The 26,207-nt window shown below is 38.3% G+C and overlaps 1 protein-coding gene across 4 annotated transcripts in view; it reads left to right on the top strand.

Annotated features, from left to right (window-relative positions):
• The first annotated feature begins 420 nt into the window (after positions 1 to 420).
• LOC111169844 (BRCA1-A complex subunit RAP80) overlaps positions 421 to 26,207 on the top strand; it is a 137,318-nt gene continuing 111,531 nt past the window's right edge. Inside the window, exons 1-2 of one of the 4 annotated variants that reach the window (XM_089909722.1) lie at positions 421 to 544; positions 14,008 to 14,162. In XM_089909722.1, the coding sequence (XP_089765848.1) occupies positions 14,016 to 14,162 (147 nt within the window). In that variant the 5' untranslated portion in view covers positions 421 to 544; positions 14,008 to 14,015. Of the gene's footprint in view, positions 545 to 605; positions 1,093 to 14,007; positions 14,163 to 26,207 lie in introns of those variants that run through there. The other 3 variants (XM_089909723.1, XM_089909724.1, XM_089909721.1) reach the window with 3 other exon arrangements.

Genomic DNA, 26,207 nt, shown 5'->3' with positions numbered 1-26,207 from the left:
CATGGGCTTAGTTGCTCTGCGACATGTGGCATCTTCCCGGAGCAGGGCTATGAACCCGTGTCCCCTGCGTTGTCAGGAGGATTCTTAACCACTGCGCCACCAGGTAAGTCCTCAGTCTAACTTTAGATACATGCAAAGACAGGGCCAGAGGAGGCTTGATGTGGCAAAGAAACCCTTGAAGGTTTCACCGTAGGGTTTCGGGGACCCTGTTACTACTCTTTAGTTTCCCTCAAAGCACTAGCAAATGATAAAGCAAACGAACAAACTGCGAGACCACCGGGAGGTGCCCAGTATGCCCTTGGATATGAAATCCACCTCGCGCTGATGGCGCCCCCCACCTCACACGGTTGGTATGTCCTGGCGGCAGTCTCCCCCCGCAGTGTGGGTTGGTTCCGTCCCCGGACGCCTGCGCATGCGCCTGCCCCGAGAGCTCGTCTTCTCGCGGTACCTCAGCTTCGCGCGCGCTCGTCCTAAAGTGCTGCGGACGGTTGCGACCCGCGGCACCTGAGGAGGGGGGGCTCAGCGAAGCGGCGGGGACCGGTCGGTGAGTACTTGACGCTTCGGTACACCTCCCGCCCGCTAGCTTCCCGCCTCCTTCTCACCCTCAGGGGGGCCGCGGCCCGCTCCTCTCCCGGAGGGGCGCCTCTGACTTGGGGGTAGGGCCCTCTCGACGGTGAGGCGGGTCTCTCCGGATGCCGAGGTGGGCGCCTCCTGAAGGGACGGCCCTTTGGGACGGCGGGGTAGGCCCCTTGGAAAACCGGGAATGGCTCCTCAGGGTACTGGGCGCCTCTCGACGCCTGGTGGGCCCCTGGTGACGCCGGATGGGCTTCCGCCCTCGGGTGCCCGGACCGCGCCCCTCACACACAGGGTGCGGTCTTCATTCTCCCCGGGTTCCCCTGGCGAAGGGCTCTGGTTCCCGCCAGCCCCTCGAAGGCGTCTTTCTCACGCTGAGCACCCCGCGAGCGGCCTCCGTCCGCGCCGCCTCCTTCCGCGGGGTCCCACAGCCGGGACTTCTCGTGGAGTCAGGGCGACTGGGCCCCTCCGCCCTTTTCTCCTCATACTCCCTCCCTACTCCAGGCTACTGTTTTGTTGGTGAGTGTTCTAGTTTTTTTGCGCAGATATAAACATGTTCCTTGGGAATCCTTATCATCATTTACCACTTTCCTCTCCAACAGAACTAGTATGTTTCCGCGCTGTACGGTGATAGTGTATCAGGCTTTTTACATATACACATTTGTTGAATCTTCACGACAATCTTGTGAGATAGGTACTCTTATCCTCCTCACTTTACATATTAGATAACTGAGGATCGAAGACACATGGCGTAAGTCGTTGAGCTGGTTTTGAATCCAGCCAGATTGACTCCAATGTTCTTGTTCTTGTATTTAGTCATTGAGAATGAGTAACACCCAGGAAAAAGTGAAAGTTTATGCTACTGTCTTTATTTTTTCCTGTTAGAGGCAGTGCCTTTTAGTTGAATCCAAAAGTGTGTCTCTGGAATCAGACACATCGCGCTTCAATTCCCAACTTTCCCATTTACGAACTTAAGAAATTACCAGCTGTTTGATTTTGAATGTTTCCTAATGTGTAAAATCGTGATAAAAATAACGTAAAATAATGATGCCTACCACATAGAGTTATTGGGAGGAGTAACCTCTATAATGCATGTGAGGTACCTAAAATAGTGTCCAAGGACTCAGTAAATAACTGTAATTATTTCTCAGTGTGTTTGGATTCTGTTTTTACACACTTGTCCTAAACTGAGGCTGAATATAAACTGGAAAATAGAGCATCAGGTGTGTGTGTGTGTAAGTGTGCGTTTACCTTTTTTTAAATTGGAGAAACAGTCAAGCTGATCAGTTGATGAAGAGCTTGGTACCGAGTTTCTTGAATGGTGACTTATTTAGGCGTAAAAGTCAATCATTCATAGAGGACTGTTAAGGTCGCTGTGCCCCCAAGCTTTCAGAGCAATTTTGACAGGTTTGGTAGGGAGAATGTCAAGATTTTAAATTATCTTGTCAGTGATTGTTCTTCAGATAGATCAAGATGGTGGAAGTGCTGAACAAAAAAGAAAAATAATATCTTCCAAATTGGAGATTTTCAAGGACACTACCAACCTGTGATGTAACAAGTCTCATTTTTGGGTCACCTTTCCTGCTTGTGCATTCTTTAGAGACATTTTGTTTCTAACTGTCGTGATTAAGAAGAGACTGTTGGCATCTAGACACTGTTCCTTCTTTGCAGACACAGTGGTAATTCATTCTGTAGCCTCTGTTCAAGTAATTGAAGATAAACCATTATTTTAGTGATTTTAATTTTTTTTTTCATTTTGAAGGGTAGCAACTTAAATAGTAGTTGAACTATATGTTAGGTTGTTCGTTTAAATTGGCTGAGCAGTGACCTTTTTACTCTTAGAATTTCTGTGGAAATAGTATGGCTAAATCTCATGAAGCACTGGAATTTTGAAATCTGTGGGGTGCCTCTACTTAACACTTCTTACTGATCCCTTATCTGCTGTGATTGTTTGAAAACCCATTTTGAGCCTGAAGGTGGTTCTGTGCTAGGGAGAAGAGTTTTTACTTATTTAAATATCTTTAAGGAATTACATGTATTTGGTGGTGTAGCTACCACTGCTATCATGTTTGAACATACTGGTTTAAATAACTAAATGTACAGGAAACACTTAAAAAGATAAAAACTACTCCTTACAAGATGTTTTCTTAGGGAACTATGATTCCTCCAGTCTTCCCCCATACTTATCCCTACCTATTCATGATATTCTTTTAGATTCAAGGATCACCTTAAGTCTTATTATTCTCCATATAGCTTCCTACAGCCTATCATAATTTTAGCCTTCTGTGCATTTATATAGCATTTAGTAATTTAAATATATATAATTTAAATGTATATTTTATTGAATTATATTTAATAATTTAAATATATAAGTTATATGCTATAATTTAAATATAAGCATAAAGTATAATTCATCTAATATTTATGTGTGCGTACCTTACATTAGGCAGCAGTTCTAGTTGGAAGAAATCCAAAGATTAAGTCATGGAGTATTGGGAGTCAGGATTTGGAGTCGAGAGACAGATGTGCAAGTGCCTGCTTTGTGGCTTTGGGCAAGTTACTTTTCTGAACCTATGTTTCCTCATAATAATTATATATACTTCTTAGGTTTTTATGAGGATTAATTAAAATATTCATTCACTTACAAATATTATTAAAAAAAGCCCTTCTTAAAAAAGTATTGTTGACATATAATGAAGTGAACCAACCTTAATTGTATAGTTCAGTACATACATCCATGTAACTGCCACCCAAATAAAGATATGGAACATTTCCAGCACCTCAGAAGGGTCACCTGTGCCCCTTCCCAGTCAGTACCCTCCAGAGATAACTAGTGTTCTGACTTGGTCACAGTAGGTTAATTTTTTTTAAACATCTTTATTGAGATATAATTCATATACCATACAATTTACCCACTTAAATGTACAATTCAATGGCTTTTAGTATTTTCATAGAGTTGTGTAACCATCACAGCAACCAATTTTAGAACATTTCTTCACCCCAAAGAGAAACTCCATACCCCTAAGCCATCAGTACCATTCCCCCTGAGCCCTAAGCAATCACTGATCTACTCTCTGTCTATATAGATTTACTAATATGGATATTTTATGTAAATGGAGTCATACAGTATGTGGTCCTTCTGGCTTCCTTTTACTTAGCATGATGTTTTCAAGCTTTATGTATGTTGTTACATGTATCAGGCTTCATTCCTTTTTATTGCTGGATAATTTTCTGTTGTATGGATGTGACATTATTCCTTCACCTGTTGATGGACATTTGTGTTGTTTCCATTGTGGGGCGCTCATGAGTAATGCTGCTTTGTGAACATTTATGTACAAGATTTTGTGTGGACATAAATTTTAATTTCTCTTGGCTATTTACCTAGGAGTGGAATTGCTGAGTTGTATGGTAACTCTAATTTTAACATTTTGAGGAACTGCTAGACTGTTTTCGAAAGAGGCTTCACTATTTTACATATCCACCAGTAGTGTATGAGGGTTCAATTTCTCCAAATCCTTGCCTACACTTGTTATTGTATGTCTTTTTAAATTTTATTTAAAATTTTTAAATAAGTTTTAAAAAATGTTTTATTTATTTATTTTATTTTTATTTATTTTTGGCTGCGTTGGGTCTTCGTTGCTGCGTGCGGGCTTTCTCTAGTCGCAACTGCAAGTGGGGGCTACTCTTCGTTGCGGTGCATGGGCTTCTCATTGCGGTGGCTTCTCTTGTTGCAGAGCACGGGGTCTAGTTGCGCGGGCTTCAGTAGTTGTGGCTCTTGGGCTCTAGAGCGCAGGCTCAGTAGTTGTGGCACACGGGCTTAGTTGCTCCGCGGCATGTGGGATCTTCCTGGACCAGGGCTCGAAACCATGTACCCTGCATTGGCAGGCGGATTCTTAACCACTGCACCACCAGGGAAGACTTACTGTATGTCTTTTTGATCATACACCCATTCTGGTGGGTGTAAAGTGGTATCACATCGTGGTTTTGATTTGCATTTCCCTGATGGCTATTCGTATTGAACATCTTTTACGCATTTGCTTGCCATCTGTAAATAATCTTTGGAGAAATGTGTACTTCGATTCTTTGGCTAATTTTTTTTTTTTTTTTTTTTTTTGTGGTACGCGGGCCTCTCACTGTTGTGGCCTCTCCCGTTGTGGAGCACAGGCTCCGGACGCGCAGGCTCAGCGGCCATGGCTCATGGGCCCAGCTGCTCTGTGGCATGTGGGATCCTTCCGGACCGGGGCACGAACCTGTGTCCCCTGCATCGGCAGGCGGACTCTCAACCACTGCGCCACCAGGGAAGCCCTGTTTTTTGTTTTTTTTTTATTGTGGAAATCGTCCACGTTTTATTCAGTATTAGGGAAAAAGCAACAGGAAAGAGATTACATTCAGTGTGATTTTCAGCATCCTAGAAACACCATTATTTATGTAGAGCAGAGATAAAGTTATAAGCAGATAATGTGGCAATGGATTTCACCTTGTTCTGGCACAACCTAATTTTGGCTGCCTTACCAGGTGAATCCAGTAAACAGAGACCCTTTTTTCAAACCAGTTTTAGGGGACGTGCTACTATTCTTACTACTGTTAGCCTCTTCTCATCAGGTCACTCTTTATTCCTGTAGCCCTATCTACTCACTAGATAGCATTTCAGTTTTCTCCCCTCTAAAGGTTCCAAAAGAGTCTTGTCTATTGATTTCATCACCCAGAACCGAAGTATATGGATGAGTCAGTGTGTATGTGAGTATATGTGTGTGTTCATGAAAGAGACAGAGATAGAGCAAAGACATAGCAGAGGGAGAGAGAAAGAGAGAGAAGGAAAGTTATAAAAATAATCTCTTTTACTTTTCCCCTTTTCCGGTTTTGTTTTTCAAGTATGGGACTATTTTTTTTTTTTAGTTTAATTAATTAATTTTTTTGGCTGCATTGGGTCTTCATTGCTGCATGCGGGCTTTCTCTAGTTGTGGCGAGCGGGGCTGCTCTTCATCGTGGTGTGCGGGCTTCTCATTGCGGTGGCTTCTCTTGTTGCAGAGCATGGGCTCTAGGCGCGCGGGCTTCAGTAGTTGCAGCACATGGGCTCAGTGGTTGTGGCACGTGGGCCTTAGAGCACATGGGCTTAAGTAGTTGCCGTGCATGGGCTCAGTAGTTGTAGCTTGCGGGCTCTAGAGCGCAGGCTCAGTAGTTACGGCACACGGGCTTAGTTGCTGTGTGGCATGTGGGATCTTCCTGGACCAGGGATCGAACCCATGTTCTCTGAATTGGCAGGCAGTTTCTTAACCACTGCGCCACCAGAGGAGTCCCTGGGACTATGGTTTTGGATCAGCATAGTCTCTCTGATTTTTTTCAACCAAAATATTTTCTAATAAAACTCCTCCAAATTTTGCTTATTTGGCATGGGATCACTTCTCTAGTCTTTAGTGATGATTTGAAAATTCCTGTTTTTTTTAAATTTAATTTTTATTGAAGTATAGTTACAGTGTTGTGTTAGTTTTTGCTGTACAGCAAAGTGAATCAGCTATATGTATACATATAGCCCCTCTTTTTTGGATTTCCTTCCCATTTAGGTCACCACAGAAAATTGAGTAGAGTTTCCTGTGTTGTACAGTAGGTTCTCATTAGTTATCTGTTTTATACATAGTAGTGTATGTATGTCAGTCCCAGTCTCCCAATTCATCCCATCCCCCTCCTTCCCCCCCGCCCCCCCCGTACCCATACATCCATTCTCTACATCTGTGTCTATTTCAGCTTTGCAGATAAGTTCATCTGTATCATTTTTCTGGATTCCACATATAAGCGATATTATACGATATTTTTCTCTTTCTGATTTACTTCACTCTGTATGACAGTCTCTGGGTCCATCCACGTCTCTGCAGATTGCACAGTTTTATTCCTTTCTATGGTTAATATTCCACTTTATATATGTACCACATCTTCTTTATCCATTTTTCTGTCGATGGACATTTAGGTTTGCTCCATGTCCTGGCTATTGTAAATAGCGCTGCAATGAACATTGGAGTGCATGTATCTTTTTGAATTATGGTTTTCTCCAGGTATATGCCCAGGAGTGGGATTGCTGGGTCATATGGCAGTTCTGTTTTTAGTTTTTTAAGGAACCCCCATGCTGTTCTCCATAGTGTCTGTATCAATTTACATTCCCACCAGCAGTGCAAGAGGGTTTCCTTTTCTTCACACCCTCTCCAGTATTTATTGTTTGTAGATTTTTTTTGATGGTGGCCCTTCTGACTGGTGTGAGGTGATACCTCGTTGTAGTTTTGATTTGCATTTCTCTAATAATTAGTGATCTTGGGCATCTTTTCATGTGTTTATTGGCCACCTGTATGTCTTCTTTAGAGAAATGTCTATTTAGGTCTTCCGCCCATGTTTTGATTGGGTTGTTTGTATTTTTGATATTGAGTTGCATGTGCTCTTTGTATATTTTGGAGATTAATCCGTTGGCAAATATTTTCTCTCATTCTGAGGGTTGGCTTTTCATTTTGTTATAGTTTCCTTTTATGTGCAAAAGCTTTTAAGTTTAATTAGGTCCCATTGTTTATTTTTGTTTTTATTTTCATTAGTCTAGGAGGTGGGTCTTTTAAAAAAGATCTTGCTGTGATTTATGTCAGAGAGTGTTCTGCCTATGTTTTCCTCTAAGAGCTTTATAGTGTCCAGCCTTACATTTAGGTCTTTAATCCATTTTGAGTTTTATTCTTGTGTATGGTGTTAGGGAGTGTTCTAATTTCATTCTTTTACATGTAGAGCTGTCCAGTTTTCCCAGCACCACTCTGGCTAATTTTTTTTTTTTTTTGGCGGTACAAGGGCCTCTCACTGTTGTGGCCTCTCCCGTTGTGGAGCACAGGCTCCGGACACACAGACTCAGCGGCCATGGCTCACGGGCCCAGCCGCTCCGCGGCGTGTGGGATCTTCCAGGACTGGGGCACGAACCCGTGTCCCCTGCATCGGCAGGCGGACTCTCAACCACTGCGCCACCAGGGAAGCCCACCACCACCATAATCAAGATACAGAACACTTATCTCAGGAGGTACCCTTGTGCCTGTTATCAGTCATTTCTCTCTCTCCCCCAGTCTGCCCTGAGGCAATTACTTGTTTGTTTTCTTTTCACTATTGATTATATTAGTCTTTTCTAGAATTTCATATACAGGCATATCTCAGATCTTGTGATTCCTCACGCTGGTCAAAATGACTATCAAAAAGTCTACAAATAACAAATGCTGGAGAGAGTGTGGAGAAAAGGGAACCCTTTTATACTGTTGGTGGGAATGTAAATTGATGCAGCCACTATGGAAAACAGTTATGGAGTTCCTTAAAAAAGTAAAAGTAGAGATACCATATGATCCAGTAATCCTACTCCTAGGCATATATCCAGAAAAGATGAAAAAAACTCTAATTTGATCTGCTGTATAAAACGAAAAACAAAACCTCTAATTTGAGAAGATACAGACACCCCAATGTTCATAACAGCACTATTTACAATAGCCAAGACATGGAAACAACCTAGATGCCCATCAGTAGATGATTGGTTTAAGGAGATGTGGTGTGTGTGTGTGTGTGTGTGTGTGTGTGTGTGTGTGTGTGTGTGTAAAATGGAATATTACTCAGCCATGAAAATGAATGAAATAATGCCATTTGCAACAACATGGATGGCCCTAGAGATTATCATACTAAGTGAAGTCAGACAGAAAGACAAGTATATAATAATACTTATATGTGGAATCTAAAAAATAATACAAATGAATCTGTATATAAAACAGAAACAGACTCACAGACATAGAAAACAAACTTACGGTTACCAATGGGGAAAGGGAAGGGTGGGGAGGGATAAATTAGGAGTAGGGGATTAACAGATACAAACTACTATACATAAAATGGATAAGCATCAAGGATTTACTGTATAACACAGGGAACAACAGTATTTGGTATCTTATAATAACCTGTAAGGGAAAATAATCTGAAAAAAAAAAAACCGAATCACCTTGCTGTACACCTGGAACCAACACAATATTGTAAATCATCTATACTACAGTAAAAAATTTACCTATTAGCTTAATATTTTCTTCTTTTCTGTGTGATTTCTTCAAGACTTAAGTCATTAAAAAATATGCATTAAGAATAGAAATTTGTGTTTAGCTTCCATTCTTATGATAGGGAATGATATTGTGAATGACTGGATTGGAAGTGTTTGGGTGTACATTTTATTACTATCCTCCCTTAATACTAGGATTGTACAGACTTTTTTTTTTTTTTTTTTGGTGGTACGTGGGCCTCTCACTGCTGTAGCCCCTCCCGTTGCGGAGCACAGGCTCTGGACGCGCAGGCTCAGTGGCTACGGCTTACGGGCCCAGCCGCTCCGTGGCATGTGGGATCCTCCCGGACCGGGGCACGAATCCCCGCGTCCCTTGCATCGGCAGGCGGACTCCTAACCACTGCACCACCAGGGCAGCCCTGTACAGACTTTTTTTGATAATAAGATGTAACATTTCCCTTAGGAGTAGTTGGATGATTAAACAATTTGAGCAGTTTGTAACACAGTTAAGGTTGTTCTTTTTTTTTTTTTTTTAAATTGCTTTGCCTTAAAAAAAAATAATTTGGTTGTGTTAGGTTTTAGTTGCGGCAGGCAGGCTCCTTAGTTGTGGCATGCGAACTCTTAGTTGCAGCGTGCATGTGGGACCTAGTTCCCTGACCAGGGATCAAACCTGGGTCCCCTGCATTGGGAGCGTGGAGTCATATCCACTATGCCACCAGGGAAGTCCCTAAGGTTGTTCTTTTTTTTTTTTAAATAAATTTATTTATTTATTGGCCGTGTTGGGTCTTCGTTGCTGCGCACGGGCTTTCTCTAGTTGTGGCAAGTGGGGGCTCCTCTTCGTTGTGGTGTGTGGGCTTCTCATTGTGGTGGCTTCTCTTGTTGTGGAGCGTGGGCTCTAGGCCCGTAGGCTTCAGTAGTTGTGGCACTCAGGCTCAGTAGTTGTGGCACACGGGCTTAGTTGCTCTGTGGCATGTGGGTCTTCCCGGACCAGGGCTCGAACCTGTGTCCCCTGCATTGGCAGGTGGATTCTTAACCACTGCGCCACCAGGGAAGTCCTAAGGTTGTTCTTTTTAAATCAGTGACTATTTAAGTCATTAAGTCTCTGCTTTGGTTATAATGTAAAATCACCTGGGGAGGTTTTTTTTTAATTTAGGTAGAATTCATAGAACATAAAATCCAACATTTTAGTCATTTTAAAGTGTATAATTTAATAGCTTTTCGTACCTTCAAAATGTTGTGCAGCTATCACCACTTTCTAATTTTAAACATTTTCATCACCCCAAAAAGAAACCCTATAGTCATTAAGTAGTCAGTCTATATTTCTCTCTCCTCCAACTTCTAGCAGTCTTAATCTGCTTTCTGTCTCTGTAGATTTGTCTATTCAGGATGTTTCATATAGACAGAATCATACAATATGTGGGCTTTTGTGTCTGGCTGCTTTCATTTAACATAATGTTTTCAAGGTTTATCCATGTTGTAGCATGTATTAGTACTTTATTCCTTTTTAAGGCTGACCAGTATTCCATTTTATGGATGTCCCACATTTTGTGTATCCATTCATCATTTGGGTTATTTACATTTTTTGGCTATTATGATTAAGGCTGTTATGAACATTTAAGTACAAGTTTTTTTTTTTGAATACTTTTTAATTTTCTTGGGTGTTTATCTGGGAGTAGAATTGCTAAGTGTATTTTAACTTTTTGAGGAATTGCCAAGGTATTTTCCACAGCAGCTGCAGAATTTTATATTCTCACTAGCAGTGGATGAAAGTTTTAATTTCTTTGCATCCTTGGGACTTCCTTGGTGGTGCAGTGGTTAAGAATCTGCCTGCCAACTCAGGGGACATGGGTTCGAGCCCTGGTCCAGGAAGATCCCACATGCCGTGGAGCAACTAAGCCCATGTGCCACAACTACTGAGCCTGTGCTCTAGAGCCTGTGAGCCACAGCCACTGAGCCCGTGTGCCACAACTACTGAAGCCCACATGCCTAGAGCCGGTGCTCCGCAACAAGAGAAGCCACCACAATAAGAAGCCCGTGCACCGCAATGAAGAGTAGTCCCTGCTTGCTGCAACTAGAGAAAGCCCTCACACAGCAGCAAAGACCCAACGCAGCCAATAAATAAATAAATTTATAAAAAATTTCTCCACATCCTTGACAACATTTGCTGTTTTCTTAAAATAAAAAACCCCCCACAACTTTGAGATATGATTCACTTACCATATAATCCACCCACTTAAACTATACAATTGAAATTAAAAAACAGAACTGCCATATAATCCAGCAATTTCACTTCTGAGTATTTACCCGAAGAAAACAAAAACACTAATTTGAAAAGATATATGCACACCAGTGTTAATTGCAGCATTATTTACAGTAACCAAGATATGGAAGCAACCTAAATGTCTATTGATATGTTAGTGGATAAAGAAGAAGTCATACACACACACACACACACACACACACACACACACACAGTGAAATATTACTGAGCCATAAAAAAATGAAATTTTGCCATTTGGAGCAGCATAGATAGATCTAGAGGGTATTATGCTAAGTGAAATAAGTCTGACAGAAAAAGACAAGTACAGATGTGTGATCTCACTTACATGTGGAATCTAAAAAACAAAACAAAACAGACTCATAGATACAGAGAATAAACTGGTGGTTGCCAAAGGGGAGGGGGATTGGAGATGGGGCAAAATTGATGAAAGGGATTGAGGTATAAATCTCTAGTTAAAAGATAAATAAGCCATGAGGATGTAATAGCATAAGGAATATGGTCAGTAATATTTTAATAGTTTTGTATGGGGGCAGATGAGTTACTAGACTTATTATGGTGATCATTTCATAATGTATGCAAATGTCAAATCACTATCTAATATACCTGAAAATAACATAATATTGTACATCAATTATATTTTCAATTAAAAAACATACAGTTGAAAAGTACAGAATTTTAAAACATTTTATTACCTCAAAAAAGAAATCTCTTTGCCCCTTAGTGGTTACTCTTCAACTCTTCCAATCCCCCTGTCCTTGACAACCACTAATCTACTTTCTATGTTTATAGATTTGCTCTTCTGGATGTTTCATATAAAATGTGATATTTTGTGACTGCCTTCTTTGACCAAACATGTTTTCAAGGTTTATTCATGTTGTAGCCTGTATTAATACTTCATTCCTTCTTTTTTCCCCCCACAGTGACTGCACCATTTTACATTCCCATCAACAATATACTAGGATTCCAATTTCTCCATATCCTCGTCAGCACTTGTTGTTTTCCATTTTTTTTTTAATAGCAATCATTAGTGGGCTTTGCATTTGCCTGATGACTAATTGTGTTGAACACCTTTTCATGTGCTTACTGGTCATTTATATATCTTCTTTGGAGAAATGTGTGTTCATATTCTTTGCCCATTTTATAGTTGGTTTATTTGCCCTTTTACTGTTGAGTTGCAAGAGTTCTTTATATATTCTGTATACAGTTCCTTTATTACATAGATGCTTTGCAAATATTTTTCCCATTCTTTATTATTTTTTTAAACTTTTCTTAATATTATGGTTTGGAGCACAAAGGTTTTTAATAAGATGAAGCCCAGTTTATCTGTTCTTTCTTTTGTTGCTTATGCTTTTTAAAAAAAATACATATGTTTATTTTATTTATTTATTTTTGGCTGCGTTGGGTCTTTGTTGCTGCGCACAGGCTTTCTCTAGTTGCGGCAAGTGGGGGCTGCTCTTCATTGCGGTGCGTGTGCTTCACTGCGATGGCTTCTCTTTTGCAGAGCATGGGCTCTAGGCATGCAGGCTTCAGTAGTTGTGGTGCATGGGTTTAGTTGCTGTGTGGCATGTGGGATCTTCCCGGACCAGGGCTTGAACCCATGTCCCATGCATTGGCAGGTGGATTCTTAACCACTGCGCCACCAGGGAAGTCCCATTGTTGTTTATGCTTTTTATGTCATATTTAACAAACTATTGCCTGTCCAAGATGACAAAGCTTTATGCATATGTTTTGCTTAAGAATTTTATAGGTTTTGCTCTTTCATTCAGGTCTTTGATCCATTTATTTCGTGCAGTTCTTTATTATGCGAGGTAGAGGTCCAGTTTCATTCTTTTGCATTTGGATATCTGGTTGTCCCAGTACCATTTATTGAAGAAACTTATACTTTGCCCATTGAACTATCTTGGTACCTTTGTCGAAAGCAATTGATAGCAAACGTGTGGGTGTTTTCCTGACTCTCATATAATGAATAGTTCTTCTATTCCATTTATCTTTATTTCTATTCTTGTGCCAGTGCCACACGATCTTGATGATATAGCTTTGTAGTAAGTTTTGAAATTGAGATGTGTGAGTCCTTCAGCTTTGTTCCCTTTTTTCAAGATTATTTTGGCTATTCTGGGACCTCTGTTTTTCCATGTGAATTTTAGGATCAACTTGTCTATGTCTACAAAAAAGCCAATAGGAATTGTATTAGGGATTATGTTGTATCTGTAGAGCAATTTGGGGAATACTGTTGTCTTAACAATGTCAGGTCTTCCGGTTCATGAACATGGGATGTCTTTGCATTTACTTAGATCTTTTATATCTTTCAACAATATTTTAAAGTTTTCAGTTGCAGGTTTTGCACTTTTGTTAAATTTTGTTAAGAATTTTATTATTATTTAAGAATTTTATTATTTTTGATGCTATTAAGAATGGAATTTAAAATTTTCACTTTTGGATTATTTATTGCTAGTAGATAACAGTATAATTGCTTTTTGTATATTTACCTTGTATCCAGCAATCTTGCTGAACTCTTTAATTAATTATAACAGTTTTTTAGTGGATTTCTTAGTTCTTTTTTTTTGAATACAAGATCATGCCATCTACAAAAGGCAGTAGTTTTACTTCTTCCTTTCCTATTTGGATGTCTTTTATTTCTTCTTCTTGCTTAATTGACCTGTCTAGAGCCTCCAGTATAATGTTCAATAGAAATGATGAAAGCAGACATTCTTGTCTTGTTCCTGTCCTAAGAGGAAAGCATTTAGTCTTTCACCTTTAAGTATGATATTAGCAGTGGGTATTTTGAAGATGTCCTTTATTGGGTTGAGGCACTGGTATTAAAAAAAAACTTTTAAATAAGTAATAATATATAGTCAAGAGGACCAATTATTTAAGTTAATGTTTAAGGAACTAGGATAAATTATTGTATTTTTCCTATTGAAATATCGCTGAAGAGATGAGGTTTATATATTTATATATGTATTTTTTCCTTTATAGAAAAAATCTTAATGAGTAGTAGAAGAGTTCAGAAATCCAGTTTTACTTCTGTTAGATGCATATCTTTTTTTTTACATGACCAAATTACAAATAGCATCTAAAAAACTTATACTTTAAATTATTTTTCGTTGTATTTCAGACAAAAGGATGCCACGGAGAAAGAAAAAAATTAAAGAAGTCTCTGAAGCTCAGAACCTGGAGAAGAAAGATATAGAAACTACCAGTCCTGTCAATGTGAAGAAGAAGCGTAGACTTGAGGATGCATTCATTGTGATATCTGATAGTGATGGAGAGGTCAGTATTATGAAGAGTAGAGCACTAGGTCTCAGACTAGGCCTCCTTATCTGTGACTGGTTTGTTTTGTGAGAATATACCTTAATGACACCATGAAGTTTTTTGATTTTTTTAAAAATTTAAAAAATTTTTTTAAGGTTTTTTTTTTGTTGTTGACCATTTTTAAGTCTTTATTGAATTTGTTACAATATTTCTTCTGTTTTATGTTTTGGTTTCTTGGCCGGGAGACATGTGGGATCTTAGCTCCCCGACCAGGGATCAAACCCGCACCCCCTGCATTGGAAGGCGAAGTTTTAACCACTGGACCATCAGGGAAGTCCTGACCATGCAGTTTTTACTTAGCTTCATTTTGATTTGTAAATGGAATTAAGAATTACTTAAGGGCTTCCCTGGTGGCACAGTGGTTGAGAGTCCGCCTGCCGATGCAGGGGACATGGGTTTGTGCCCCGGTCTGGGAAGATCCCACATGCCACGGAGCAGCTGGGCCCATGAGCCATGGCCGCTGGGCCTGCGCGTCCGGAGCCTGTGCTCCACAACGGGAGAGGCCACAACAGTGAGAGGCCCGCGTACCGAAAAAAAAAAAAGAATTACTTAAAAGAAAGAAATCATACTGTTTGGCTGAGGATGGATCATAGTTCCTCAGTTTTATATTAACTGAAGGTGATATTTTAAAACTATTTGAATAAGTTAGATGTGAATCTTAATTTTCATATGTTTGGAAAGTGAGAGAAAGACAATGGAAATGCCTTTTAAGTCTCTAGATATACTCTGTCCAATGTGGTAGCAACTAGCCACCTGTAGCTATTTAAATTTAAATTAATTAAAATTAAACACAAGGAAAAATCAGTTCCTTTCTTGCACTAGTCACCTCTAGTACCTGCTGTGTTAGCGCAGGTATAGAACATTTCCTTCATTGTAGAAAGCTTTGTTGGACAGTGCTGTAATAGATCTTAACATCTTTCCTTTGTTCCCTGTTTCCATTTGTTAATTGGAGATTTGTACCTGTCTATAGGTCACATCCAGTAAGCCAGTGAAGTAAGTCATAGTTTTTTCCTCTAAGTTTACCTCTCACTCTTCTTTATCTTCTATCTCATTTGATGGTAGAACCACTCATTTACCTCAAGTTATAAAGCTCAGAATTATCCCTAACTCTTTCATCTATCTCATGTTTTATACCTAATCATTCACCACAAATGATTAGCTTTTCTAATATGATTTTTCTTTTTTTTTAAAATTTATTTTTATTTTTGGCTGCGTCGGGTCTTTGTTGCGGCATGTGGGATCTTCGTTGTGGTGCGAGGGTTTTCTCTCTCTGATTGTGGTGCATGGGCTCCAGAGCTTGTTGGTCTCTGTAGTTGTGGCTTTCGGGCTCCAGAGCACGTGGGCTTTGTAGTTTGAGGCACACAGTTCTCTAGTTGAGGTGTGCGGGCTCAGTAGTTGCCCCGTGGCATGTGGGATCTTAGTTCCCCGACCAGGGATTGAACCCGCATCCCCTGCATTGGGAGGCGGGTTCTTTACCACTGGACCACCAGGGGAGTCCCACATCCTTTAGCGTTTAACCTCTTAAATGACACTCACATCTGTCCTTCCTGTTCCATTTTTCATTTATTTTCTTGATCACTTGTTATTTGAGTTCTTATAGCAGACTCTTAACTTGCTTCTCTGCCTTCAGTTTTTTCTCTCTAAATTTCACTTAGCTTACTCCAGCTCTTTTCTAAGAATTTAAATTTTAGATCTTTGTACTTGCTTGCTTAGAAATCCTTGACTCCATAATCCCTACAAAATCAGTTTAGAATTTCAATGTGGTATACTCTATCAGAACCTTTACAGCCTGAATAGTCTCATTTATATTCTTATCAGTAGTGTGTTAATTTCCTTGTTCCCTGCAAAGACTTATGACATTTTTTATTTTTCCCAACTTGATAATCAGAAGTATGTTTTTAATAATAAGCAAGATGGAACAGTTTTTCATATTTCTGTTGGATATTTGTTTTTCTGGGGGGGAACGTTCTTGTAGTCTGATTTTTAATTAGGATTTTGTCTAAATAGTTCTTCTTTAAAGTGTAAAAGTATAAAGAAGAGAACAATCCATTGATGCTACTATTTGGATAACTAAACTTAATATTGACAAGAGTAAAATAGTTATACATGTACATGTATATTAAAAAGTTAGGGCTTCCCTGGTGGCTCAGTGGTTGGGAGTCCGCCTGCCGATGCAGGGGACACGGGTTCATGCCCCGGTCCGGGAAGATCCCACATGCCGCGGAGCGGCTGGGCCCGTGAGCCATGGCCGCTGAGCCTGCGCGTCCAGAGCCTGTGCTCCGCGACGGGAGAGGCCACAACAGTGAGAGGCCCGCGTACCGCAAAAAAAAAAAAAAAGTTATATACATGCCTGTTAAAAAATCAAAACAGAATAAAAACAGTTCAAAAGTGTTTGAAAATAAAACAGTGTAGAAAGGTGTAAAATGAGGATGTACATCTGAGTCAGTGTACATTTAATGAAAGGTAACAGTTTCTTCTGTATTCTTCCAGAAAAAAAAATCTTTATCCATCATACCATCAATAAAAACTTTTACAGGAAACGAATCATGTGACACATAATGTTTTGCTTTTTCACTTAATATTACTTGTAGATCTTTCTCAGCACATACAGATTTATCTCATTAAATTTTTAAAAATTGTCAAATATATTGTATGTACAGGAGAGTGCATAATATGTAAATGCATAGTTTAAAAAAAAGAATCTGAACACATATATTCACCATATTTGAAGCCCTCTTGACTTAGTGTGGACCCTCCCCAAATGCGTCTCTTTCCACACATCCAGAGGTAACTACTATATTTATCTTTTCCATTCTTTTCTTTACATTGCTACCACATTTACATGTGTCTCTAAACAATGTACATTTATATTGAAAAACTGAGTCTCAGTGGTTAGGCACTTCTACCAATGTTTTTTTTTGTTTTTTGTTTTTTGTTTTTTTTTTTTGCGGGACGCGGGCCTCTCACTGCTGTGGAGCCCAGGCTACGGGCGCGCAGGCTCAGCGGCCATGGCCCACGGGCCCAGCCGCTCCACGGCATGTGGGATCCTCCAGGACCGGGGCATGAACCCGTGTCCCCTGCATCGGCAGGCGGACCCTCAACCACTGCGCCACCAGGGAAGCCCCCTCTACCAATGTTTTTCAGCAATCTATCCTTTCTCCAAAGATTTGAAATTTCACCTTTATTGTAAATTAAAATCTTGTCTGTAAATAGGTTAGTTTTTGGATTTTCTATTTTGTTCCATTGATCTGTAACATATTTTTGAAATAAATATTCAGTTGATTATCTTATGTTTTTTAGATAGGCACTTATATCTGCTAATAATGATAATTTTTCTCTTTTCCTTTCTAGTGTTTACAATTAACTTTTTTGCTTGTTTTATTGCATTGACTATAGACTCCGCAATAATGTTGATTGATGTCAGTGATAGAGTACATCTTTATCTTGAATTTAATTGTGGAAGTATTCTGATGTATTGCTATATGTTTCATATTTCTGTTCTTTATTATGTTTCAGAAATATTCTTTAACTGCTTATTTACTATTAGTATTTTTAGAAATGTATGTTTAATCAAGTATTTAATCAAATTTCATTATTTAGCAAGATGATGATACAGCTTTTCTCCTGTTATCAGTTAATATTATATATTAATACAGTTTTAAATTTTGGAACATCTTCGCATTTCTGGAGTAAATCTTACTTGGTCATGATGTATTACATTAACATAATATTGAATTTTCTTTCTTGGTATATCATTTATGAGTTTGCATCTGTATTCCTAGTGGCGTTTGTTTTATGTAATTGTCCTTTTTTGGTATTGTTTTCATCAGATTTTTAGGATTAGGTTTATGGTATAAAATAGAGGAAGCTTTTCATTATTTTAATGTTCTACCAGTTTAAATAGTAGAGGAATTTTCTGTTCTTTAAGATTTACTAGGATTTGTTCATAAAACTGGTCTACCAACTAATTTTTCTTTTTTTTTTTTTTTGCGGGATTCTCCCAGACCGGGGCACGAACCCGTGTCCCCTGCATTGGCAGGCGGACTCTCAACCACTGCGCCACCAGGGAAGCCTGCCCCAACTAATTTTTAATATTACTTTATGTTCTTTTAGTATCTTGGTATTTTTGTGCATTTTTTAAAAAGACTTTGTTTTACAGTGTAAAAAAGTAGTTGGTACAGTCGTTCTTTTGGGCTGTGAGGTTAAAATTAAATGAATTACTTGATATTTCTTCTGCTCTTTGCACTGCTGACAGCAGTAACTTTAATTTATTCTTCAGCTTAGATGTCAGTTTCTTTGGCGGGCGGGGGGTGGTCCTTGCAGATCTTCCAAGATTGGGGTCAGTTGGCCATCTCTTGTGCTTTCATAGAACCTATATTTCTGTAGTATTGATTGTCACACCGTTTTGAAACTGCCGCTGTGTTTTACTGCCTTTAACACTAGACCATGATTTCCTAGAGGTTAAGAATTTTGTATCTTAAATACCTAACAATAGTGCTTGGCCTATATTAGTAGACATTATCAAAAAATACCTGTATTAAGCTTTACTTGTTGGTGCTGCTGTTTTATTTATTTCAATATTTCTTCAAGAAAACATTCTAGTTCTCTGGTGCAGAAGAAGCCAGGAAATGTCTTACTTTTTTCTTTCTTCCTTCCTTCCTTCCTCCCTCCGTCCCTCCCTTTCTTTTTTAAATTGAAGTATAATTGATTTAAAATGTTGTGTTAATTACTGCTGTATAGAAAAGTGATTCAGTTTTTTGTATATGTATGTATATATACATTCTTTTTTAAAAATATTCTTTTCCATTGTGGTTTATCATAGGATACCAGATATAGTTCTCTATATAGAGCTATACAGTCGGAACTTGTTGTTTATCCACTCTATATATAAAAGTTTACAGCTGCTAACCCCAACCTCCCACTCCATCCCTCCCCCAACCCACTCCCCCTTTGGCAACCACCAATCTGTTCTCTATGTCCGTGATTTTGTTTCTGTTTCATAGATAGGTTCATGTTGTATTTTAGATTCCACATGTAAGTGATATCATATGGTATTTGTCTTTCTCTTTCTGACTTACTTCACTCAGTATGATAATCTTTAGTTGCATCCATGTTGCTGCAAATGGCATTATTTCGTTCTCTTTTATGGCTGAGTAGCATTCCATTGTATATATGTATCACATCTCCTTTCTCCACTCATCTGTTGATGGACATTTAGGTTGTTTCCATATCTTGGCTATTGTGAACAGTGCTGCTATGAACATAGGGGTGCATGTATCTTTTTTTTTTTTTAATAAATTTATTTTATTTTTGGCTGTGTTGGGTCTTCGTTGCTTCACATGGGCTTTCTCTAGTTGTGGCAAGCGGGAGCTACTCTTTGTTGCGGTGTGCAGGCCTCTCATTGCGGTGGCTTCTTGTTGTGGAGCACGGGCTCTAGGTGCGTGGGCTTTAGTAGTTGTGGCACGTGGGCTTAGTAGTTGTGGCTCGTGGGCTTAGTAGTTGTGGCTCGTGGGCTCTAGAGCACAGGCTCAGTAGTTGTGGTGTATGGGCTTAGTTGCTCCGTGGCATGTGGGATCTTCCAGCCCAGGGATCGAACCCATGTCCCCTGCATTGGCAGGTGGATTCTTAACCACTGTGCCACCTGGGAAGTCCTTACAGGAATTTTGAGAGGAATTAAATGAGGTGATGTATTTAAAGTACCTGACACATAATAAGTCTGCAGTACATATTAACTGTTTATTAAAAGCTTCTATTGTATGATATAAGCTGGTAGACATATTGTAAGAAACACATTTATATAAGAGAGTACAAAAAGCGTGCTGTATCATGAAATCACTTCTTTGATATCAGTTGGATCATCTGCCTCACTGCCTGAAGAAAGATGCACATAAGGATCAGTAACCAGTTGGATTCTGTTGGTCCCAAAACAATCCATGGGGCCAGTTAATGAATTGGATCTACAGTTGATCCTTGAACAACACAGGTTTGAACTACATGAGTCCACTTATACATGGATTTTTTTCAGTAGTAAATATTACTGTATTACATGATCTGTGGTTGGTTGAACCTGCAGATGCAGAACTGCAGTTATGGAGGATTTGCAGATATGGAGGATCCGTGTATATATAGGGTGCCGCCTGTAAGTTATACACAATTTTTTGACTCTGCGGAGGGTCAGTACCCATAACCCTCTCGTTGTTCAGGGTCCACCTGTAATTATTCTTGTCTTCTTCAATCTTCAATTCCCCATTTTCAGGATTCTCAGTTGTAAATTTGAAGTATTTCAGTTGGATAAGTTTTAGCTTTCCTGGAAATGGAAAGATAAATTCCTGTCTGCCATTTTTTTCTCCATCTTTTAGAGAATAGTTTTTTGAATCTCATAGCATTTGTTTTGTTGTTAGTATCTGTTCAACCCTTTATGAAAGAGAGCTTAGGCATAACTATGTGCTCTAAAAGTAAAACCATCTGAGAGTTTTGATCAGGAATGGGTATTGGATTTTGTCAAATGTTTTTTCTTTTTTCTTTTTTAACATCTTTATTGGAGTATAATTGCTTTACAATGGTGTGTTAGTTTCTGCCTTATAACAGAGTGAATCAGCTATACATATACATATATCCCCATATCCCCTCCCTCTTGCATTCCCTCCCACCCTCCCTATCCCACCCCTCTAGGTGGTCACAAAGCACCAAGCTGATCTCCCTGTGCTGTGCTGCTGCTTCCCACTAGGTATCTATTTTACATTTGGTACTGTATATATGTCCATGGCACTCTCTCACTTCCCCCTCTCCGTGTCCTCAAGTCCATTCTCTACGTCTGCGTCTTTATTCCTGTCCTGCCCCTACGTTCTTCAGAACCATTTTTTTATATTCCATATATATGTGTTAGCATACAGTGTTTGTTTTTCAAATGTTTTTTCTTAGTGTATGACATGAAGTTATAATTTTTCTTTTTCAGTCTGGCAGAGTGGTGAATTACATTGATCTTTGAATATTAAATCAATCCAGCATTCTTGGGATAAACTTCCCTTGCTCCTGATGTTGGATTTGATTTGCTAAAATTTCATTTAGGATTTTTGCACGTATCTTCATGAGGGTTATTGGTTTGTAGTTTTCTTATAATGTCTTTATCTGGTTTTGATGTCAGGGTAATTTTGGCTTTATAGAATGAGTTAGGAAATGTATCCTCTTCAATTTTTTAGAAGAGTTTATATTATTTCTAACTTAAATGTTTGATAGAATTTGCCAGTAAAATCATCTGGGCTTGAAGTTTTGTTTGTGGAAAGGATTTTAACTACAATTTCAACTTCGTTAATACATATAATGCTATTAAAGTTATCTCTTTTCTTGAGTAAGCTTTGATTGTATATTTCAAGGAATTTGTCCATTTCAACTACGTTGTTGAATTTCTTGTCATAAATAGTTGTTTATAATATTTCGTTGTTATACCTTTTGAAATCTGTAGAATGTATGGTGATAACACCTCTCTTATTCCTGATACAGCTCGCTCTTCTTCATCTTGATTGGCCTGGTTTATCACTTTTGCCTTCACTGATTTTCTGTTTAATTTTTCTGTTTTCAGTTTAATTGATTTCTACTTTGATCTTTATTTCCTTTCTTCTGCTTATTTTATTTTTTATTATTTATTTATAAATATATTTGTTTATTTTGGCTGCACCGGGTCTTAGTTGCAGCATGGGGGATCTTTAGTTGCAGCATGCAGACTTCTTAGTTGCGACATGCGGACTTCTTAGTTGTGGTATGCGGACTCTTAGTTGCAGCATGCATGCGGGATCTAGTTCCCCGACCAGGGATCAAACGCGGACCCCCTGCATTGGGAGTGCAGAGTCTTACCCACTGAACCACCAGGGAAGTCCCTCTTCTGCTTAGTTTCGTTTTCTCTTTTGATTCTACTTTCTTAAATGGAAGCTAAGGTCAAGCTGAGCAAGAGACCTTCTTTGCTAATATAGGTGTTTAATGGTGTAATTTTCGCTTAAGAACTACTAAAGCATCCCACAAATTCTTTACATGTTGTGTTTTCATTTTCATTTAGTTCAAAATACTTTCTAATTTCCCTTTGATTTCTTCTTTGATTCATAGGTTATTTAGAGGTACAACATTTAGTTTTTAAATACTTGGAAATTTTTCTAGGTTTTTCTGTTAGTTATTTCTGATTTAATTACATTGGTCGTATATACTTTGTACATTTGAATCCTTTTTAAATTGATTGAAACTTGTTTTATGACCTAGAATATCATTTATCTTGGTAAATATTCTGTGTGTACTTGAGAAGAATGTGTATTTTGGGTGGTGTTTTCTATAAATGTCAATCTGGTCAAGTTGGTTGATAATGTTGTCAAATTTACTATATCCTTATTGTTTTTCTCCAAATATTCTACAAATATTTTGAGGGAAGTATTATAGCCTTTGACTATAATTGTGGATTTGCCTATTTCTCTTTTCAGTTCTGTCAATTTTTGTTTCATGTATTTTGAAGTTTTGTTATTAGGTGTGTGAACATTTAGGATTTTTCTCTCTTGATTGAGCCCGTTATTGTTATGAAATAACCTTTTTTTAATCACTGGTGATAATCTTTGCTCTGATATTTACTTCTTATGATAGTAATATATAGCTACTCCAGTTTTCTTTTTTTTTTTTTTTTTTTTTTTGGCTGCGCTGTGTGACTTGCGAGATTTTGCTTCCCCGATCAGGGATTGAATCTGTGTTCTCAGCAGTGGAAGCGTGGAGTCCTAACCACTGGACTGCTGGGGAGTTCCCTTCTTTTTATTGATAGGGGAATTTTTTTTTTTTGACCGTGCCATGCGGCATGCAGGATCTTAGTTCCCTGACCAGGGATCGAACCCATGCCCCCTGCAGTCAAAGCATGGGTCTTAACCACTGGACTGCCAGGAAAGTCCCCATAGGACAATTCTTTAATAAAAACAAGTTTACATGTTAACATTTATGGCTTAGCTGGAATAAATCTGTCCAAATTAAAATTTTATTAAGGACTAAACGTAGAATGACTGGTTTTTGTATAAAGTAATGGAATTCCCTCAAAACAATGGGTCTACTTCCATTTTAAGACCTCTGAAAAGCAAAATATCTAGTTATTAAAATAATTAAAACTTTTCACCTGTAGATAAAAATAGTTATCCATGAGGTTAAAGCATACAATGCCTGTCACATGCAAATACACTTTTTCTGGAGCTTACAAACTGCGGGCCTAAAATTATAATTAAGCCATTTCCCCGCATTTATTTCGTTTCAAAACATGAGAAGTATCTTTTAACTATAGAAAATTACCAAATGACCTAATGTTCAAAATAATATTTTAGAAATGCTATCTTGTGTTAACACTGCTTCATCCTGATATATAGTCCATATATGTTAATATTACAGACTATTAAATACGAGTCACTCTTACTTTTTCTGCTGCCTAGAAGAAATAAATATTTCCATTCTTTGCAATTCTGTCACATATATAATATAGGAATGAGAATAAAATTCCCTTCTAATATAGCCATGTTTTCAACTAGCTTAGTTTATATGGTATTTACCTAGATTTACTTTAGAGGCATCATGGATTGATTTTTTCCAGTTTAAAAAATACTACTTCAGTGACTTCCTTAATGAGTGTTCCTTAAAAAAAAAAACCTTCAAAACTTGAGACATTTCTCAAAAATAAACTTTTATCATTTAGTTTTGAATTTTGTCCATTAGTGCTTATATAGGATCTTAGATGGTTGACTTCAAGAAGGTTAATAACCCTAAAGCCAGATTCATTCCTATAGTCCATTCTGCCCAGTGCATGAAAGTCATGTGATTTAACAAAACTCCCCAAATTGAAATTGTCTTCAGAAATAAGACTTTTGTATTTTGTAGGATTGTCACTTCAACTTTAGTTGGTTATCTGGTTGTGATACAAAAAGGCATATAAACTACACATTGTTACAGAGAAGCCGTATAATGTAACACAATGTAGGAGATTAAGATGAACTTTTTTTTTGCGGTACGCAGGCCTCTCACTGTTGTGGCCTCTGCCGTTGGGGAGCACAGGCTCTGGACGTGCAGGCTCAGCGGCCATGGCTTACGGGCCCAGCCGCTCCGCGGCATGTGGGATCCTCTCGGACTGAGGCACGAACCCGTGTCCCCTGCATCGGCAGGCAGACTCTCAACCACTGCGCCACCAGGGAAGCCCTAAGATGAACTTTTGATAAAAGGTAGAGAATCATTACTTATATAGAAGCAACATTTTATCTGTCAAAATTCTTCAATTTCTGTAAAACCTATAATTTGTGAAAAGACAGTCTCTAAATCCAAGATTCTTAAAAACTATGCACAGTGACTTCCCTGGTGCCACACTGGTTAAGACTCCATGCTCCCAATTCAGGGGGCCCGGGCTCGATCCCTGGTCAGGGAGCTAGATCCCACATGCGTGCTGCAACTAAGAGTTCGCATGCCACAACTAAGGAGAGGCGAGCTGCAACTAAGGAGCCCACCGGCCACAATTAAGGAGCACATGTGCTGCAACTAAGGAGCTGGCGAGCTGCAATCAAGACCCAGTGCAACCAAATGAATAAAATAAATATTAAAAAAAAAAAACTATGCACAAGAACCATAGTATTTGGGAAAAATGTTTATACAAGTAGTTTTAAAAATGTAACTTTTGCTACTATGAATTACAATTAACTAATTGAAAATATGCCACAATGGTAATTCTGGAAAAGCAATTTATCATTTTCTAAATGGATTTTCCCCACATTTACTGTATGACGTAGCTGTTAATACTGCACAAGTCCAATTAACAATTTAATTACTTTTAATGTTTAAGCAACGTCAAGGGATTTTTCTCCCTTAAAATAAGTTTTAAACATCAAAACCTATGCCTGTAAAATTTAAAACTTTCAACAGTCCCAACATTTTGAAAGAAAACTATTTTAAACCATTATAAACTTCTCAAATGTTCCTTATATTATAGGTGTGTCAACCTCGTTATCTAGTGTAGAATCCTTCATAGGTTTCTGTCTCTCTTCACTGGGTGACTTTTTCTAAGTGCAGCTCATGAGTGTGTTTCCTTTGTTGTTATTTCCATTATGCTGTGGCCATCAAGCTTTCTTTTGACTTGTTTTACTGTAGTATTTCTGTTTTCATCCTCTTATTTTGAATCTTTTTGTATCTTTACATTTAAATGTAATTAAAATTTTTCTTTTAAATTACATTTAAATTTAATTTAAGGATCTCATTTAAATGTAAAAGAAATGTGAATTTCTTGTAGGCAGCACATATAGTTGAGTCTTTATTACCATTCTGACAGTCTCTGTCTTTAATTTGGGTATTTAGACCATTCAAGTTTTATGTGATTATTGATATAGTTAGATTTGAATATATTGTCTTGATGTTTGTTTTTAATTTGTGCCATCTTTATGTCCTTTTTTGATTTTGGGGGGCACCTTTTTTGGATCACTCAAGTTTTTGTTTTTTTTTTTAATTTTTTATTGAAGTGTAGCTGGTTTACAATGTTGTATTAGTTTTTGGTGTATAGCAAAGTGATTCAGATATGTATATATATATTCTTTCTCAGATTCTTTTCCATTATAGGTTATTACAAGATACTGAATATAGTTCCCTGTGCTATACGGTAGGACCTTGTTGTTTATCTGTTTTATATATAATAGTGTGTAACTGTTAACCCCCAGCTCCTAATTTATCTCTCCCCACCCTTTTTCCCTTTGGTAACCATAAGTTTGTTTTCTATGTCTGTGAGTCTGTTTATTTATTTTATTTTTTTATTGAAGTATAGTTGATATACAGTGTTGTGTTAGTTTCTGGTGTACAGCAAAGTGATTCATTTATATACATACATATTCTTTCTCATATTCTTTTCCATTATGGTTTATTACAGGATACTCAGTATAGTTCCCTGTCCTATACAATAGGATCTTGTTGTTTATCCATTCTATATATAATAGTTTGCATCTGCTAGTCCCAAACTCCCAATCCAAC

This window comes from Delphinapterus leucas, chromosome 3 (genome assembly GCF_059928025.1).
Source record: "Delphinapterus leucas isolate spDelLeu-1000000601 "Yukka" chromosome 3, BTC_Dleu_Yukka2, whole genome shotgun sequence".
NCBI classification, from domain to species: Eukaryota; Metazoa; Chordata; class Mammalia; order Artiodactyla; family Monodontidae; genus Delphinapterus; species Delphinapterus leucas.
Note: the sequence above shows the minus strand (reverse complement) of the source record. Positions and strands in the feature narration are given on the sequence as shown.